At 41.1% G+C, this 18,498-nt stretch overlaps 1 protein-coding gene across 6 annotated transcripts in view; it reads right to left on the bottom strand.

Moving 5' to 3' along the window:
- Nucleotides 1–18,498, bottom strand: part of PATJ (PATJ crumbs cell polarity complex component) — a 345,082-nt gene that overhangs the window by 76,013 nt on the left and 250,571 nt on the right. For 5 of the 6 annotated variants that reach the window (XM_087865951.1, XM_045802203.2, XM_045802205.2 and 2 more), the window contains exon 31: nucleotides 12,846–12,938. The exons of the other annotated variant lie outside the window; for it this stretch is intronic. In XM_087865951.1, coding sequence (XP_087722077.1) covers nucleotides 12,846–12,938 — 93 coding nt within the window. The remainder of the gene's footprint in view (nucleotides 1–12,845; nucleotides 12,939–18,498) is intronic. 6 annotated transcript variants of the gene reach the window in all.

Raw genomic sequence — 18,498 nt, 5'->3', positions numbered from 1 at the left:
TGGGACACCTGGGTGGCTCAGCCATTAAGCGTCTGCCTTCGGCTCAGATCATGATCCCAGGGTCCTGGGATCGGGCCCTGCATCGGGCTCCCTGCTAGGTGGGAAGCCTGCTTCTCTCACACTCCCCCTGCTTGTGTTCCCTCTCTTGCTGTCTCTTTGTCAAGTAAATAAATAAAATCTTTAAAAAAAAAAGGCTCAATCTCTTATAAAATAGAAATTAATACATTTAGAATGATGCCTTTTGGAGCACCTAGGAAATGCTGTGAAAGCGTTAGCTGACATTATTCTCAGCAGTTCTGAAAGCACCTTCAAGATAAGATTTATGCGTCTTGTTCACTGTGGTATGTCCTGTGGCGGGCATGGCGTCCGGGACATAATAGGCCTTCAATACTAAACTTGCTTAATTTCTGCTGCCTTTGAAGGATAAGATATACGATATGGGTTTTGGATTATAGGACCTTAAAAAAGATGGTGACAAGTAAGACATCTCCAGAGAAGTGAAAACTTTACAGGTTCAAAGAACAAAGTGTGAGCAGCACAAGGTTTCTGACAAGCTCTGGAATTCAGAAACTAGGGCCCTAGACACAGGTAAGAAGGTCCGAGTTCTGGGCTCTGCCAATGCGTCATTTTCCTTCGCTGGGTCCTAATAATTGTGATTGCAATTGTGCTAATAATTATGATTGTAAGGTTATTTTCTCAGTTTAGAAAAATCTGATAAGCAATAGCTTCCTTCCAGGCAAGTTGAATTTCACGTAACGAGTCTTCACAGCAGACCAGTTAAAGGGGTTGGGAGTGAAAGCAAGCGAGCAGACGTCAAGATGGGAATTTGTGTTAAAAATGTGCACCTCTGTTTCTGCTGTCTCTGAGTTCATGAGGTTACCTTTGCTTGCTACCCTCGGGTCTCTATATTATCTTCATTTATGATGCAGAGGGAGAGAGAATGGAGGAAAAAGCCAAAAGCTTTCCTCTTGTGACTTTCACGAAGGGAATAGACTTGACTGTAAATCTATTGTCTTTTTTTATGACCAGGATAGGGAAATTTATCATGTAGGCAAATCTCAAGTGATTTTCAGAAATACAAGATATAAAGTACAATGAGCTGTGAAAAATGCCACATATTCGAATGCACTTGAACTCTGCCATTGGCAATTTGCATACTATCACAAAAGAGAGGCCGGTGCTGACTCAGACACATTCTCTCTGGCTTCTATACAAGGGAATTCCTAGGCTCTTGTTATAGACACAATTTTCATATTGGATCTGAAACAGAAAATAGGATTCACACAGTGACATCTGCTCCCTTAGCCAAACTAGAAATCCTGCAGTTCTTGAAGGACTACAAATTGGGGATAAAAATGGATTTTAAGTACACAGTCCAGCTGTTTACAAATGAGCAGGATATACATCTGAGAATTCCAGCCCGGAATTAAGACCTATAATCACCAGACACATATTTTAACCTATTTTTCCAAACTTGGATGCTGGCACTTTAAAAACAATTAGGAATAATTTTTAATCAAGCCCAGTAGTCAAAATTGATAAACTAATGTCAATTATACTTCATTTAAAAATTTTTTAAAGCAAAATAAAACATAAAAATAGATAAAATGAACCTGCACTAGAAATCACATGGCATATTATTACCTTAACAGTTAAAATTCTAGGGGCGCCTGGGTGGCTCAGTCAGTTGAGTGTCTACCTTCAGATCAGGTCATGATCCCAGCGCCCTGGGATCAAGCCTGCATTAGGCTCCCTGCTCAGTGGGGGAGTCTGCTACTCCCTCTCCCTCTGCCCCTCCCTCTGCTTCTCCTCTCCCTCTTTCTCTGTCTCAAATAAATAAAATATTAAAAAAAAAAATTCTACACTGAACTCATTATCTTCCTCTACAAATCTATTTTTTCTCATTTCTTTCATGTTATTGTTTTAAAAATTAGAGACAGTATCAGCCTCCTATTTACCCAGGTTCAAAACCAAAGTCAGCTTTTACTAATCTCTCTCCTTGCCTGCTTTGATTCAATCATTTGCAAAACAAATCCTTTCAGACTTTGGGATTTCACAGACCAGAAAATTGTCAAAAGAACATTGGGATTATAGAGATACTCTCCCCCCCCCCCCCGCCCCAAGTAATGAAAACTAAAGAAATACAGGTTGGAGCACATGAATTTGCCATTTTGTAAGTCAAGAAATGGTCAAGTATCAGTGATTTCAGAGGGTTCAACCTATTAAAGTCCTCTCCTCCCAATTACTACCATATATCATTACCATAATGTCACATAGGAAGAGCCATTTTAACACTAAAAATTTAGGTAGGGCACAGTTTTAAAGGGCAGTCCATGAAATTGAATAGATTTAGCTTTATGCAGAACTCTCCATGTGGTTGTTTTTCATATTTCCCACAAATCAATGGAAACTCACAGATCCCCATGGGTCTAACTCTTTAGTATTATCTGAATAGAAGAGAAAGCTTGGACTTTGGAGTCGGATAGTGGTTTACATCCAAATTTCTCTACCTCTAGGTTATGACAAACTAGACTTCTCTAAACTTCAGCTTCTTCATAGGTTAATGTCAACGATCTCTTGGAGAGGCAGTGTGCCATGGATCTCTTGGAGAGGCAGTGTGCCATGATCAGGCATGTGAGTCCAGCACATAAGGCTCTGAATCCTTACTGTGACACTTAGTGCCCCTAAGCCTTTGGGCAAGTGAATTAACTTCTGGAATACTCAGGTCACTCATCTGCAAAACGGAGACGGTAATAATAATGCTTTCATGATAGGGAGGATGGAGAGAAACACCCTGTTCAGGCCCTAACAGATAGTAAGTGCTCAATAAATGGTGGAGGGTATTATCATTATTACTACTACTGTTTTTGTCAGGACAAATGAGGTAATATTTTAAAAGTGCCTTCCTTCTTACAGAGAAATCTGAAATTCAATATACAAGAAGGAATGCATGAGATCAATGGCAGCTACGCTTTCCCAGCACTTCCTAGGTGCTCCAAAAGGCATCATTCTAAGTGTACTAATTTCTGTTTTATAGGAGATTGAGCCTATTACTATCCCCATTTGATTGATAAGGAAACTAAGGCTCAGAGACTTAACTAAGTGTCACAGCCAGGATTGGCATCCAACTTTCCCTAAGTAATTCCCAGTGTTGCCAAGTACTGTAGAAGGGCCCAGGAAGGTGCTGGGGAGCTCCTGCTGATAGGATGTCAGCTAATCCAAGCGGTCAGGTGGGGGGGGGGGTTAGGGTGGGACTGATTGAGGCAAAGCTGTCCTTTTCTAGTGTATCCACATGCTACAGAGTGGGAGTCCAAGGACCCAAATCCGCAGGAGACAATTTGTGTCTGAGAGGCAGGTTTTAAAAATCATTGATTTTCACGAATTTGAATTGGATTAGGCTGAGCAGCCCTCTCAAGCCTGTTGTCTTATACCCAGTCCACTTCATTCATCCTTCCCCACAAATGTGTTCTTTCTCCTAGCTTTCTTTTCTCAGTAGAAGCACCCACCACCCAGTCAGTCAGCTGCCACGATGCATGGAAGTCAGTCTTGGTCCCTGTCCTCCTCCATCAACTTTCATCGCAGTTACTCTGCCAACTTTTTAATTCTCTCCCTGCCTTCAAGCTTTGACATTTTCTAAGGGATTTTTCAGAGGGCATTCGGTCTTTTCAAATGGCTCACCCCATCATCATCTGTTAAAAACCAGTCCAAAGGCTTCCATTGGTCCCCGAGGCTTTCCACCACCCAGCCCCTGGCCACTCTGCCTGAATGGCCACAGCTCTGTCTCCAGTATTAGTCCCGGGATGCAGACTCAGGTGTCTACAGGTGATGGGGATGCGGGAAGCAGGCTGGGGTGAGGGAATGCTGGAAAAGTAGGGGCAGAAATAAACTGGAAGTGCATAAATGATTTATGGGGCAGCTTGGAATACTGGTCTGTTTTGAGGAGAAAAGCAAAACCAGGATTTTTATGTAAGTATTTCCTGATTTATAAAATCAAACATCATAAGAACTCATCACGGAGGTGAACTAAGATCTGGACTGGACTCTGACAGCCAGTTTGTGACCTCTGCATCAGACTGAATGAAAGAGGTCTTATTTACCTTTACATTCCTAGAGCTTGACACATCACAGGTTCTCAGGAACTGTGTACTGAATAATAAGAGTCTTGGCACACCTAGATTTTTTATAGGCAAAATCTGGGGTTAACAATAGCTACATTTACGGAGCCCTTGCTGCATGCCAAGCACTGTACTAAGCATTTCATGTCTAAAATCATACTCCATTCTCACAACAGAGGTGGACATCCTCTTCTTCCATTTTTGGATGAAGAATGCAGACAGACAGGATGAGGCATGTTTTCCTAGTGAAGAGAAGAGGTGAAATTTAAGTCTGTCCAGATTTCAGAGCCCACGATTTGTATCTGATTGCCTCTGTCATCTGAGAAAGCGAGTACTATCAGGCCATTTGGAGACATGGGTAGTATCTATAACACTCAACACTGATTTTTCAATAGGTGTGTTTGAAAATTTTATATGGATCAAGCATAGCAAGTGGAGAGTAAAAAGTGTTCCTAAAATGTTGCTATTGGAGCTGGTGGAGACTGAAATGGTAGAATGCATGGCCAGTTACAGCGTGAATTTCCATGTCACAGCTCATTGAGGTTAGCGATAGTTAATTCAGAAACGACTCATGCTTCCTCAGGCATCTCGTTACCCCGTACATTCCAAAATCTCCACAAAGAACCCATAGGTTGAGGCCACTCTGAGCTGACTGACACACTCTCATTTTTCTGTTCTTGCCCTAAGGAGCAAAACTATTTCACAATGAAAGATAACAGTAAAAATACGGTTGGAAAAATCTAAACGTTTTTGAAAATTTCTGAAAAATCTAAAATGTTATTGAGACAGCTGTATCAGATCTGTGATGACAAGGATCACTGGACACATAGACACACGGACTATATTGTTGTGAAGCAGTTTCACATATTGGGGAAAGAACGCTGAGCACATCTGTTAGGGGCATTTCCTAGCAGGTCTGTCTTGGGCTGCTGGCCAAGGGCTGGGATGATGCTTGTTCTCCAGACCCAGACGGTACAACAGTTGCCATTTAAATAGCTCTACACCTGCCTTCAGAGGAACGTTTTAAAGTATACATAGAGCAGAAAGTTTGCATACTGAGGGCAAGAAAGGTAAATTCCTTTACTGGCAACTTTCTGTGGAACTTGCATTACCTTGCTGTTCATTAAAATCTTTGCACAGAGTATGAGAATATATAGCTGTCACCATTGCTTCTGGATGGCCACTGCCACAATGAACTTCCAGCTCGTCAGGCAGCATCCAGCCCGGCCCCTGTCCAAGCTAACCACCACATCACAGCTCCAGTGCAGAGTCACCTTCTAGGGCCCCGCAGGGCCTCCCATTGCTTTCAGCGCAGAGATCCCCTCGTTAACGTGGCCTGGCTCCAGCTTGGTGTTCGTGTCACCAGTCCTGGTAACCATGAACTTTCATACTTTCAGTTCACCAGATGCCCCAAGGCTCTAACATCACCTCGCACCCTTCCTTCTTTCTTCTTTGCTACATTCCCAGTACCATCAGCTTCTCCTTCCGATTTCAGTTCCTCTCCCTGAGAAAGCCCTCCCTGACTACGTCAAATCCCCCTTTAAATGCTCCCTTAGCACCAAGCACCTCCAGTTCTTAGCTTTGCTCAAAGTTGAGATTTCAATCTATTTGTGATATTATTTGAATGACGTTTGTCTCCCATGAAGACTGTAAACAACACAGGAAGAGAGTTTTGTCGGTTTACCTTCTGCAGCATCTTCCCAGGATCGAGCACAGAATGCAGTAAGAGGCAAAGTGCAGGAATTTATAAGATGGACAAAGAATCTGGGCCTTTTCCACCAGGGATTATTGAACACTGGCAAAACATCCCAGAAGGTGGAAAGACTATACGTTACAAGTTCCATGCATAGGATCACATTGTAGTTATTTAACAGATTCACAGAATTTCTAGAGGTTACCTCAACATTGCTCATTTGATTTCACTTTGTGGATTATCTATATTCTTACTTCTCCTCTTTCCTCTCCTGCTCCTGTTTTTTAAAAATGTTTTTATTGATATATAATTAACATACCACAAAATGCCCCCATCTCAAGTATACAACACAATGGTTTCTGCATTCAGAGTTGTACAAATATCATCACAATCTAAGTTTAGAACTTTTTCATAACCTCAACAAGAAATCCTATACCCATTAGGGTCACTCCCATCCCCCGCCCACACCCCCAGCCATAGGCGGCCACTAATTTACTTTCTGTCTCTATGGGTGTGCCTCCTCTTGACATTTCATACACATAGTATGTGGTTGTAGCACCACGTATCAGTATCAGGACTTCATTATCTTTCATTCCACTGCATAACATACCACATTTTATTTATTCATTTGTCAGTTGGTGGACATTTAGGCTGTTTCCATTTTGGGGCTATTATGAATAATGCTGCTATGGACACTGGTGTACAAGTTTTTGTGTAGATATGTTTTCTTTTCTCTTGGGTGTACACCTAGGAGTGAAATTATGATAATTATGCTTAATATTGTGAAGAACTGCCAACTATTTTCTCAACTGGCGACACTACTTCATATTCCCACCAGCAACGTATGAGAGTTCCATTCGCTCCTCCTCCTCGCCAGCACTTGCTATTATCTGCCTTTTTGATTACAGTCCTCCTAGTAGGTGTAAAGTGGTATTTCATTGTGGTTTTGGTATGCATTTAATTCCCTAATGGTTAATGAGGTTGGGCATCTTTTCATGTGCTTACTGGCCATTTGTTTGTCTTTAGAGAAATGCCTATTCAGATCCTTACCCACTTTTCAATTGCTTTGTCTTTTTATTATTTTGTGGTAAGCTAGTTGCTTTAAAATGGTTTTACTGGCTATTAATATCTGTTACAGCAGGAAGAAGGAGACAGACAAGAACAAAAAAAAAGTAAACTGGTTTTACATCAAAGCTGACAATTACGGTATTTGACAGAGTTAGAGATCCCAAAGGTGGTAGCAAGAACAGAGGTTAGCTACTTAGAAGGAGAGGGTACTATCCCTTCCTTCCCTTCCGTCGCTCCTTCCTTCCCACTAGCCACTGAGCTTCGAAACACAGCAAGTTGATGTGAACACTTGTCCTCAAACACCTCAAGCTCTTTAAGAAGTGCTAAGAGTTCTGCTCATCACTGACTCTTCTGCACACAGCAAAACATACTCGATTAATATTTGTTGTTTGAACAAACAGACCACACAGTTGATTATTTCTGATATTCCAGAAAGACTCTCTATGTGAACTATACAACGAAGAGAAGATGGGCTTTCGGAGCAAAAAGAACTGGGGTTGAGTCCCAGCCATACCACCCACCTGCTGCGAGACCTTAGGAACATACCTGCCACCTCTCAGCCTCACTACCTCGTCAGTAAAGTAGGGCCAATGATACATGCAGTGTTGGGTTAAATAAGATAACCAGCATGAAAACAACTAACAGGTCAGCTTCTCGAAAAATTTGAGTCCTTCGTTTTATGATACATCTATTTGGAGGTCGATATAACTTTACTTGTCGACGTAAAAGGTGCATTTCTGTATATCTGTTTCTATTAGCCAATTTTCTATGTTGAAGTTCAAGATTTAGATAAAAGGGAATGAAAATCATGAAGTTCGGATCCCAATGTAACTTTCTCGTTGTCCTTTGACTTCAGTGTTGTTCCAAGTCTGTATCTCTCTGAAAGGCAGTAGTGCACAGAGGTTTAGAGACTAGCTTCCAGCCTCACAGTGCATGGACCTGGATCTTTGCTTCACTGGGTGATGGATTATTTATTTGCTTATTTCATTTTAGATTTATTTATTTGAGGAAGGGAGGGGTAGAGGGAGAGAATCTTCAAGCAGACTCCTCTCTAAGCACGGAGGATGCAGAGCTTGATTCCAGGAACCCGAGATCATGACTTGAGCCGGAACCAAGAGTCGCGTGCTCACCTGACTGAGCCACCCAGGCGCCCCCCGCTGGGTGATTATTTAATGTCTCACTGCCTCTGCTTCCTCACCTCTTAAATGGGGATAATACTAGTACTAACCTCATAGTATTATGTAAATGAGCTTAGAGTATGTTTAGCACATAGGCATTCAATAAACACTGCCTATTATGATCAGCATTTGCATTTTTCAGGTTGAAAAATTGACTTCGGTTTTCTAAGTTACACCTGAATGCTTCACTTACAACAGCGAATCCTTCTGTGGCTAACACTAAATGTTTTAATCAGAACAACAGCAGCAGCAGCATTGACAACAACTCACCCTGCACAGAGATTCCAGTGCACTCTGACAGGGTTCTGCACACTACCGTATAGCTGGTACCTCCTCAGTTCTCACCAACTGTGGTTTCTGTCTCCCATTTTATAGATGCAGAAACGGAGGCACAGAAAGGTTACGTGTCTAGGATTATACTGCTAGTCAATGGTAGAGTCAGGATTTGAATCTAAGTAGTCTGGCTCTAATGTTTGTACTCTTCATAATTTAGTTATACTGCTTCAAAAGAGTATATTAATGCAGATATTCTCAACATGATAAAAACAGGCTGAAGGGCGCCTGGGTGACTCAGTTGGTTAAACATCTGCTTTTGGCTCAGGTCATGATCTCAGGGTCCTGGGACTGAGTCCCACGTTGGGCTTCCTACTCAGCAGGGAGTCTGCTTCTCCCTCTCCATCTGCCTCCCCCCCACCCCGCTTATATTCTCTCTCGCTCTCACTCTCTCTCTCAAGTAAATGAAATCTTAAAAAACCAACCAAAGAACATAGGTTGATATCCAAAAGATTAAGATAATTACTTTAGGGATTCATGACCTTCTGTGTCAAGATACCAGGGAGTCAAAGACCCTTCAGTATGAGCCCCAGCTTTTCCCATTTCCCATTTTGTGATCTTCCACTAAGCAGATTAAGGTCTCATCTGTAAGTCTGGGATAAATAAGTCCTGCCCTACTTTTTACATAGGGTTATTTTGGGGATAAAATTGAATAAGATCACAAAGTATCATTTTAGAAAAAAATTAGATATTAAAAAATTAAGCTAATGAGGCAATGACGCTTTGTTTTGCAAATCACAAAGCTCTGTGCAGATAGCTTTTTAAAAGTTCCTTTCAAAAGGCTTAAAAACATAGTCTTAACAGGCTCTCACCTAGACTTCTGAAATAGATTCCAGACACTTCCCTGCCTCCAGTCTCTCACAATTGGAATCTATGTTTCACAAACCATCATCTGATCAGTTGTCTAAAAACAAGTTATTCTCCCTTTAAAAATATTTTAGAGAAAGCCAGTACCTACTGAAGTTATTATAAACCCCTTGGCTGTGAATCTGGGGACTACTGAGATATGGACCAAAGCCAACCAGAACTGAACGGTGGAAACAGTCCTGGAATATGCTGACCCACGGTTTAATCTTAGCTCTGAAAGCAGGTAGTCTTGAAGAATTTAATAGCTCTCTGAAGGACAGTTTCTCAGAGGTGGTACCTTGTGTCTCCATGGATCCATGCAATACCGAAGACACTGACGGAGCACTGAGCACATAAAGATGAATAAATTCATCTATAATTCACAGCATATAGTCCCTTCAGTTCTGTGAGTCTACTGTTCAAACCGTATTGCCCATTGTTGCCCTACAAAAGCCCAACACTTACTCTCTACTCCATAATCCACACTGACGGAGCTGGTAAACCTATCTAGGCCAACCTCACCAGTCAATTGTCTTCTCATCTTCAGAGGTTTACCTTAAATGCCATGATGTTAAGAAACCCTTCTTAATCCCTGAATGACATGGTCTTCCTCCCACTTTTGAACACATGCAACATAGTGCTGTTTTTTCTCTAATATACTTCTGCATGTATGATTTTCCAGATACAAATTCTATTATCCTCAAGGCTGGTGTTTCTCCTGGTCATTCCTGCAGGGGCCAGCATAGTGCCTGAGACAGACATATGTCCCCCATAAGAAGCAAGGAAGCAACTTTTAGAGGGTTAAGGCTTAGTGTTTCCAACTGTCCTGACATAAACAGGGGTGAAGAGAGTCAAGACCCATACATATCACATGCTGTCCTTTGACAAGATGCATTGGGCAACAATCCTAGGATGGTGTACCAACCCTTGCACCAATCTTTTAATAGAAATAATCATGATAACTAGTGACAATTAACAGTTATTAATACTTTATAACATGGTAACACATGTTAGGTTGTACCATATGAAATTCTTACCTACAAAAACAGCAATTTCTTATGACCCAAACTAACATTTTGCTAATCTGTTATCTATCTCCTTCCCCTACTTATTCCTGAAGAGAGACCACACGAGAGCAGGCATTTTTTAAAAAAAAATTAATTTAGGGGCGCCTGGGTGGCACAGCGGTTAAGCGCCTGCCTTCGGCTCAGGGCGTGATCCCAGCGTTATGGGATCGAGCCCCACATCAGGCTCCTCCGCTATGAGCCTGCTTCTTCCTCTCCCGCTCCCCCTGCTTGTGTTCCCTCTCTCGCTGGCTGTCTCTATCTCTGTCAAATAAATAAATAAAATCTTTAAAAAAAAAAAAATTAATTTATTTAATTATGGGGGGGAGGGGCAGAGAGAAGAGCAAGTCTCAGCCCGGAGCCCAATGTGGGGCTCTGTGGGGCTTGAGATCACAACCCTGAGATCCTGACCTGAGCCAAAATCAAGAGTCAGACACTTAACCAACTGTTGCCACTTAGGCGCCCTGAGAGCAGGCATTTTTCTACATTTTGTTCACTGTTGTACCTCTAGCGCCTGGAACATAGTGGCATTCAGTAAATATTTGTTGAATTAATGAATGAACTTGCTAAACACCAACTGTTTGCCTTATACTCTACTACATGATTTATACCTTATAGCCCATTTGTTTCCTCGTAACATCCTGAGTACAATACTTCTTCAGGTGAGAAAACTGAGGGTTGGTGAGGTCAAGTAACTCGTCCAAGACCACACTATTGACTAATGTTTTATGGTAGGCATCTGTATTTATACTATAAAAGTTGTTTAAATTAAGGCTATCTTTCCTCTCTCAACTAGACCATGCATTGATTCTACTGGAAACAGTGAGAAAGAATTGTAACACTAAAAAGAGAGGGAGGTGAGGAGGGGAGGGGAGGGAAAAAGAAAGGGAGACAGCAGTCAGGGGGTATGGGAAGGCTTCCATCTTGGTGAAATGGAGTATAAAACAGTATCTAAAAATTACCCCCAGCCCTTCAAGTCCTCTGCCTGAGGGTGGGAGCCTTCAATTGTCTTGACACTTGGAGACCCACCACTGGCAGTGGATAATGGATGGCTGTTGCCTGTAGCCTACAAGTGAATCTCTTTGGATTACCAGATTCTTCTGGCAAGCAAGGAAGTGTTCTCATCCTCTTTACCATTTCCTCTGTGGATTGTGTTGGAGGCTCCTACTTAGAAAATCCTGTTGCTTTACAAGACTTTCCTCTAACCTATCTATAGAGATACAGTGCCCCAAAAAACCACGTTAATAGTGTTTTTAAATGAAGGAGCTTTGAGTTCAAACCTTCTTGATGTTACTCTCTCCCCTTCCAGTGGAAATGTGCTGTTTATCTTTTAGAAAGGGAACAGTGTAACCTAGGGACACCTTGTTCAAGAACAATGGCTACAGTCTGTTAGTCGTGTTCTTGACCCCAGAGTTCTTGAGTCCCATTTACAATTTGTCCAAGAGTAGCCCATTGTCATTTCCACTTTTGCTGAAATGTCCTTTCCCTTCAGCCTGAAAGAATAGTTTCTTTTCTAGGACACAGAATCTAAGACAGTCCCAATATACATTTTCTAAAGGCTGAAAGAAGATAAATGATTTCTCAAACTCCCTGAAGTAAAATGAACAACTCGGTGCTGCCGTAAAATCAGGGTGACCCTCCCAAGTGATAATTCTTTGAGATTTGTAAGACATTTTGAAATAGAGAGAAAAAAAGCCCACATTTCTTTCTAGAACTTGTAGTCTAACCCTGTAAGCATAAGGCTGCAAAACAAAAAGATGGATTGTGAATGAAAGCATGGGAGTCAGACCAAATGGGGGTGAATCTCCAGGTCTACCACATTCTAGTGAGTGGCCTCTGGCAAGTTAGTGAACATCGTCAGTCCTGGGTTGCTTCATGTGTAAAAGGAAGGTATCGCCACCTGCACTATATAAGGATGAGGAGATGAATGTAGAATGCAGCACGGTACCCAGTACCCAGTACCCAGTACCCAGTAAAAGTTCAATAAGTATCAAATAAAATATCAAGCATTAAAATATATACGGAGGGAGGGTTCTCTAAAACTGACTCTCTTTGGCGCAACCAGCCGGATCAGTTGGAAGAGCATGTGACTCTTGATCTTGGGGTTGTGAGTTCAAGCCCCACGCTAGGTGTAAAGATTACTGAAAAAACAGTAATTAACTTAAAAAACAAAACAAAACAAAACTGACTCTCTTCTAATGCTCCAGCCCCTGGGTGAGTTTAACCATCTTTTACTATGAATCAATGGATTACATTTAATGTCTTTTTCTGTGCCTTTAGGGACTAATCGAGGACAGCCCTAGCCTTAAAGAAACCTAATATTACACAAGATTAAAAGAGAAATTGCTTCTTTTGTCCCAGACAGCACAATTCAAGTGTGAAGAAAATAGGAGTATATGCTATTCATTGGAATTAATGGGTCACTCCATATGGAAAAGCTTCTACTAGCTCAGAGATCAAGATTCCTAGAGAAGTAAATACAATGCAAGTTGATCCTTTCCATGGTGGTACAAAATATAAATGATATGCCTTTAAAAAGGATTCTCACCAGTTTGGAGCTTTCATTTTCAGGCAATTGTTTAATACCAACTTCGAGACTGCCATCTTCCTCACTGCTAACAGGTTCCGTACCACTCTGATCCTTTGGGACATTAAGAAAAAAATGGTAAAGACATTATTCTTCACTCACACTGCCTAAAACTATATAGATACTCAACCACAAAAGCTTGTTTTATTATTGTTGTAGATTGTTTCCTCTCTAGTGGCCATTCCTATTTTCCTCCTTTCCCCTAGAAGGCCATCCCCTCAACCTCTGCCCCCCCCTGCCCCCAATCTGTCCCTGAGGTTTCCAGATATGCCTTGGAAAAAGCTGATCCCTATTCTCTGTTCCAAGGTTGGGCCTGATTGTCTTACGGTTAATCCCACTCTTTTTGCCAATGACTTTGTCAGGAATGGGTATGTGATCCAGTTCTGCTCAATGAGACACAGAGACTTCTAGAAACGTTCTTCCTTGATCTTTTTTTTTTTTTTTTAAGATTTTTATTTTTTAAGTAATTGCTACACCCAGTGTGGAGCTTGAACTCACAATCCCTAGATCAAGATTTGCGTGCTCCACAGACAGAGTCAGCCAAGTGCCCTAGCTCCTCCTTAGTTCCTCCTTGGTCTTAAAGAACCACAAGAAGTCCCCCTACCTCCCAAATTAACAAGAAAGCATGAAGCTCAAATTGCCATGGGCAACAATCCCACAGTCCTGAGGAAACCAGCCTTGAGATGAAGCTGACACTGTGAATGACAGAGCCAAGTTAGAGATGGAAAAAGTGGACTTTGATGGCAAAAGTGGGCCACTCCATCAACCTGACCTGAAGTACAGTCCTATTCTTAGCAGCCTTCACATGAGAGAGAATAAATTTACTTACTGCTTCAGCCAGTTAGCTCTTCTATTCCCTCTAGCCAAAACTTTCTGAGATGCTTATTTATCTTCTATGCAAGATTAAACTACTTGAGATAAGAGACTATTTATCCTGTTTATCTCTGAAACTTAAGTACCTAATACTATGTCTGGTACACGGAAAACACGGGACACATCCTGGTAAACCAAAGAATGGAACAGTTGTTTTCTTCATGGTTATTTTCTGCAGAATTCTGAAAATATTTATGTAATATAAATGAGACATAAGAATAAGCCCCATTAAAATTCCAAAACGGGGGCTCCTGGGTGGTTCAGTCAGTTAAGCATCCGACTCTTGATTTTGGCTCAGGTCATGATCTCAGAGTCCTGGGACTGAGCCCTCTGTTGGGCCCCATGCTCAGTAGGGAGTCTGCTTGAGATCCTCTCCCTCTGTCCCTCCCCCAGTTTGCAGGTGTGTACCCTCTCTCGCAAATAAATAAATCTTTAAAAAATAAAATTCCAAAACACATTCAGTATGTCCTTAATTGAATTGTAACATATTAAATGTTATACTTAATTAACGAGGAGTTTGTTTACTTTCTGAGGGCACACAGGGAGGATAAGGATGATACATGGAATATCTACATTGTATTTATTTGGATTTTTATATTAAAACACCACCATTTTGGGATTACTACAGATTTGGTGGGATTGTTTGGAGAGAAAATAGTTTTGATTTTGGGACATTCAACATCATTTGTAACTTAAGTAGTACAAACCAAAGCAAAGACATGGCGTTCTTTCATCTATCAAACGGACAAGAGAATAGAAAGAGAACATTCAGTATTGATAATGTAGAGAAAGAGGAATTTTTACATGCCATTGAAAGAATGTAGGTTTGAACAATCTTTCAGAAAAAAGATACAAAATATACACATATATAGATACGCATGCAGGAAAATATCTGTCAGCATATAGGACAAATTTTTTAAATTGCTTACTTCTGGGGAATAGGATTAAAGAATGGGAAATTGTTGCATTAGTTATTTCTGTACTGTTTGATTACAGAAGAATTCACATGTATTATTGCAAGTTTAAGAAATAAAGGGGAGCTATGAGAAATATCTAGAAGAAAAAAAATATAATAAAGAAGGTAGCATAGGGGCGCCTGGCTGGCTCAGTCAGAAGAGCATGCAACTTGATCTCGGAGTCATGAGTTTGAGCCTCTTTACACTGGGTGTAAAGATTACTAAGACAAAAAAGAAAAAAAGAAAAAAGAAAAACAAAAAAACCCAAAAAAGAAAAACAAAAACAAAAACCCTAAGGAGAGAAAAAAGCATGGATGTTAAACTGGTCAGATCCAGGTTCATATCTCAACTTGCAAATTAGAACTATATGCAAGGTTCCTTCTGAGTACTTATATTTAACACAGAGATAAAAGTACCAGATTAAAAATACTACCCAATCAGGTTGCCTTGAAGATTAATACATTAACATGCAAAATGTCTATTAGCACATCAGGTGCAGTTAATTTGTTTCCAGCTTTTTGCTGAGACAGGTTCTTTATCCATCCCCCATTCCGTGGGGTCTTTGTAACAACCCCATATGAATATGTACCAACGTCATTCCAACTCATGGACGGGAAGATGATACATTTTAAATGAACCTGCCTAGCTAGTGAAAGGCAAACCCAGGATTCAAAGCTAGGGAAGACTGATATCAAAGGTGTCGTGCTTTTTAATTAAGCCCTAGGTCCTAAGTAAATGATGCTCTTGTTTCTTTTCTCTCTTTTTGATAACTAATCTTAGAGAAAACAGGATTCACAAGCTTAAAAAAAAATCATCAGACCATTAATTTTAAGCAATATTTTAGCATTTGTTAACCAGAAAATTTCATTAGGTAGAGCATCCTCCTCTCAGTGAATTTTGGGTAAGCAAGAAGTCACCATATAAAGTAAGCATGCCCAAGTTAAGAAATGAAGCTTGAGAATACATTGATTTTCAGCATTTTAGACAGTGGGTAAGTTCTAGAGACAGAAAAATTCAGAAGAAATGAGTTACACGTTGATTTTTATTTTTAAAAAAGATTTTATTTATTTGAGAGAGAGAGACCACAAGCAGAGGGAGTGGCTGGAAGGGGGAGAGGGAGAAGCAGACTCCCCGCTGAGCAGGGAGCCACACCTGGGTCTTGATTCCAGGACCCTGGGATCAGGACCTAAACCGAAGGCAGACACTTAACCTCCCTGAGCCACCCAAGTGCCCCTGAATTACACTTTTAAAAAACAGTACTTATTCTATGGGAAACCTTTAACTCCCCAAATATTTCGTGTGTCTGCTTCTGTACGCTGTGGTGAGCCACGAAGAAGCCCTGGGGAGGGGGGCGCTTTGCTATCCCACCGAGGCTTCAAGACAGTCAGTGTTTGTAACTACAGCACATTCAGTTATAGAACAAACACAAAGGGAGCTCCTCTGATCCCAAATGAGAGGAGATTTTCACCAGGACAGTGGTCAGCTGATGTCATTCATCTAATCATGCATATATCTTCTTGCGGAAGGCAAAGTGCTGTGTAAATAAGTCACAGGAATTTTTTACATTTCTCAGCAGTGTGAGTATAGAAGTGAGGTGGTCTTAGTTTTTATAAAAGGAATACTGATGTCAGACAGAAAAGAGCTGTTTGATGCTTCAACTTTGAAAATGTAAGAAAACATGGGCAAGGCAGTCGGGGTTGCAAATACGCTGTAGATCTTTTAAGATTTGAATAAAAACAAAAAAGAACACCCTTTACATCTATAGCTACAGAATTATCACACAAAGCCGAGTTTCAAATGTCACTTACTCCATAAACCCTTTCCTTCTCCTCAGCTAGAAGACATCTCTCTTCCTCTCACCTCACTTGACATTTTACCTGAACTTCCTGTGTCACTTATCATCTCATTTGTATCCTAATTACGTATGTACAGCATTGATCTTCCCGATGAGGCTGAAAGATCCTTGAATCCAACATCTGTGCCTCATTCATTTCCTTTGTCTGATCCTTCTTTATATTCATCCTAGGTCTCTCTCACTTCAAAGTCAATGCTCTTTATAACTCTACTATGAACCCCTTCTAAAGCTTTTCCTCTGTTTTCAGTCACTGGGTTAGTTTGAGACCGCTCCACAGAGGAGGGTTTGAAGTCAAAATCTAGAGGGAGAGAAGTCAGGTAAAAAAGGAAGTTGGAATTGAGAGAGGTTAGCAATAAAGCATGTGCTTTCCTAGGAGAGCTCCCGCTTATAGAAGGGTTTTCATGCTTAAATGAGGCACAGAATGAAACAATGTGGGTTCTGTTCTGAGAACAGAATGCCTCACATGTGTTAGGCAACCTTTAAAATACCCCGCTGACCAGGAGCTTAGAAATCAGCAATCAGTCAGGGATGGGAAGAGGAAAATAGGTCAGCAAGCATGACTTCCAAAGCACAATTGTATCACGGTGGTTTGAAGACCATCTGGCTGATGGATGGTGGCCCAGTGTCACCCAAGATGATTCAGCTAACTTGGGTAGCTGGGTGTTCACTTCCTTTCTTGCTGATCCTCAAACCAGCTGTCCAAAGCTGCCTGTGCAGCCAAGGCTGCTCGTGGACAATGACCTTGCCCCACAAGACCACAGACAGTAGTTTCTGTGATGGATTATGTTTTAAAGATGAATAAAAAGAAAAAGCAAGGCTCATGACTGTATGCTTAACACAGCCGTTACCAAAAGAAAAAAAAAAGAAAAAAAAAAAGATAAGAAGTGCTGTTCAATCCTCAGAGAAGTCCCTTCCAAACCTTCAGGAAGTTCGAAATTCCCTCCCCTGGGCTCCTCAAAATCTACATTAAGTGATGATAGTTTTTATTTTTATACTACTTAATTTTTTCATACCCACTACTTACCTATAGTTTTCCCCAGCTAGACAGTGGGAGAACCTTGAGAACAGGAATTTATGTTTTTATTTGAAAGCAGGTTATCAGGGGCGCCTGGGTGGCTCAGTCGGTTATGCATCTGGCTTTTGGTTTCTGTCCAAGTCATGATCTCAGGGTCCTAGGATCGAGCCCCACAGCAGGCTCTGCGCTCAGCAGGGAGTCCCCTTGTCCCTCTCCCTCTGCTCCTACCCCCACTCGCTTTCTCTCTCTCTCAAAATAAATAAATACATCTTAAAAAAAAAAAGAAAGAAAGAAAGCAGGTTATCAAAGCTAAATTAGTTAAGGATGTTACTGTGGATTGGAAAAGCCACACTTCTGATCAGTTAAATGCTCCGCAGTGTTGCTCCCTACCCTCTTTCCCCATTTAACATGAGGGGCGCCTGGGTGGCTCAGTTGGTTAAGCATGTGCCTTCACCTCAGGTCATGATCCCAGAGTCCCGGGACCGAGCCCCACATCTGGCTCCCTGCTCAGTGGGGACTCTGCTTCTCCCTCTCCCTCTGCCCCACCCCCTGCTCATGCTCTCTCTCTCTCTTGCTCACACACACATTCTCTCTCTCAAATAAACAAAATCTTTTTAAAAAATGATGAAACAGTATATTAATATATACAACTATTTTTCTTTTAAGGTTTTACTAAGCAAATTAAAAAAAAAAAAACCACAACAATAGCAACTACAACTCCTTGGTACAACTGAAAGTTTTTTTTAAAAATAAGAAACTTATATTGGCTTAAATTTTATCATCCCCATATTTCCCAAACCCAATGCTCTCTTCCAAAAAACCACAGGATGATTTATTCATTTCGTTGCCAGCCTAAATTCACAAATATTCCTTTCTGCAAAGTCATGTTGACCGGATGTGACAAACTGAATTTCT

This window comes from Ursus americanus, chromosome 12 (assembly GCF_024610735.1).
Source record: "Ursus americanus isolate L20-20 chromosome 12, mUrsAme1.1.p, whole genome shotgun sequence".
Taxonomy (NCBI): Eukaryota; Metazoa; Chordata; class Mammalia; order Carnivora; family Ursidae; genus Ursus; species Ursus americanus.
The sequence above is the reverse complement of the archived record's forward strand: the minus strand, read 5'-3'. Positions and strand labels throughout refer to the sequence as shown.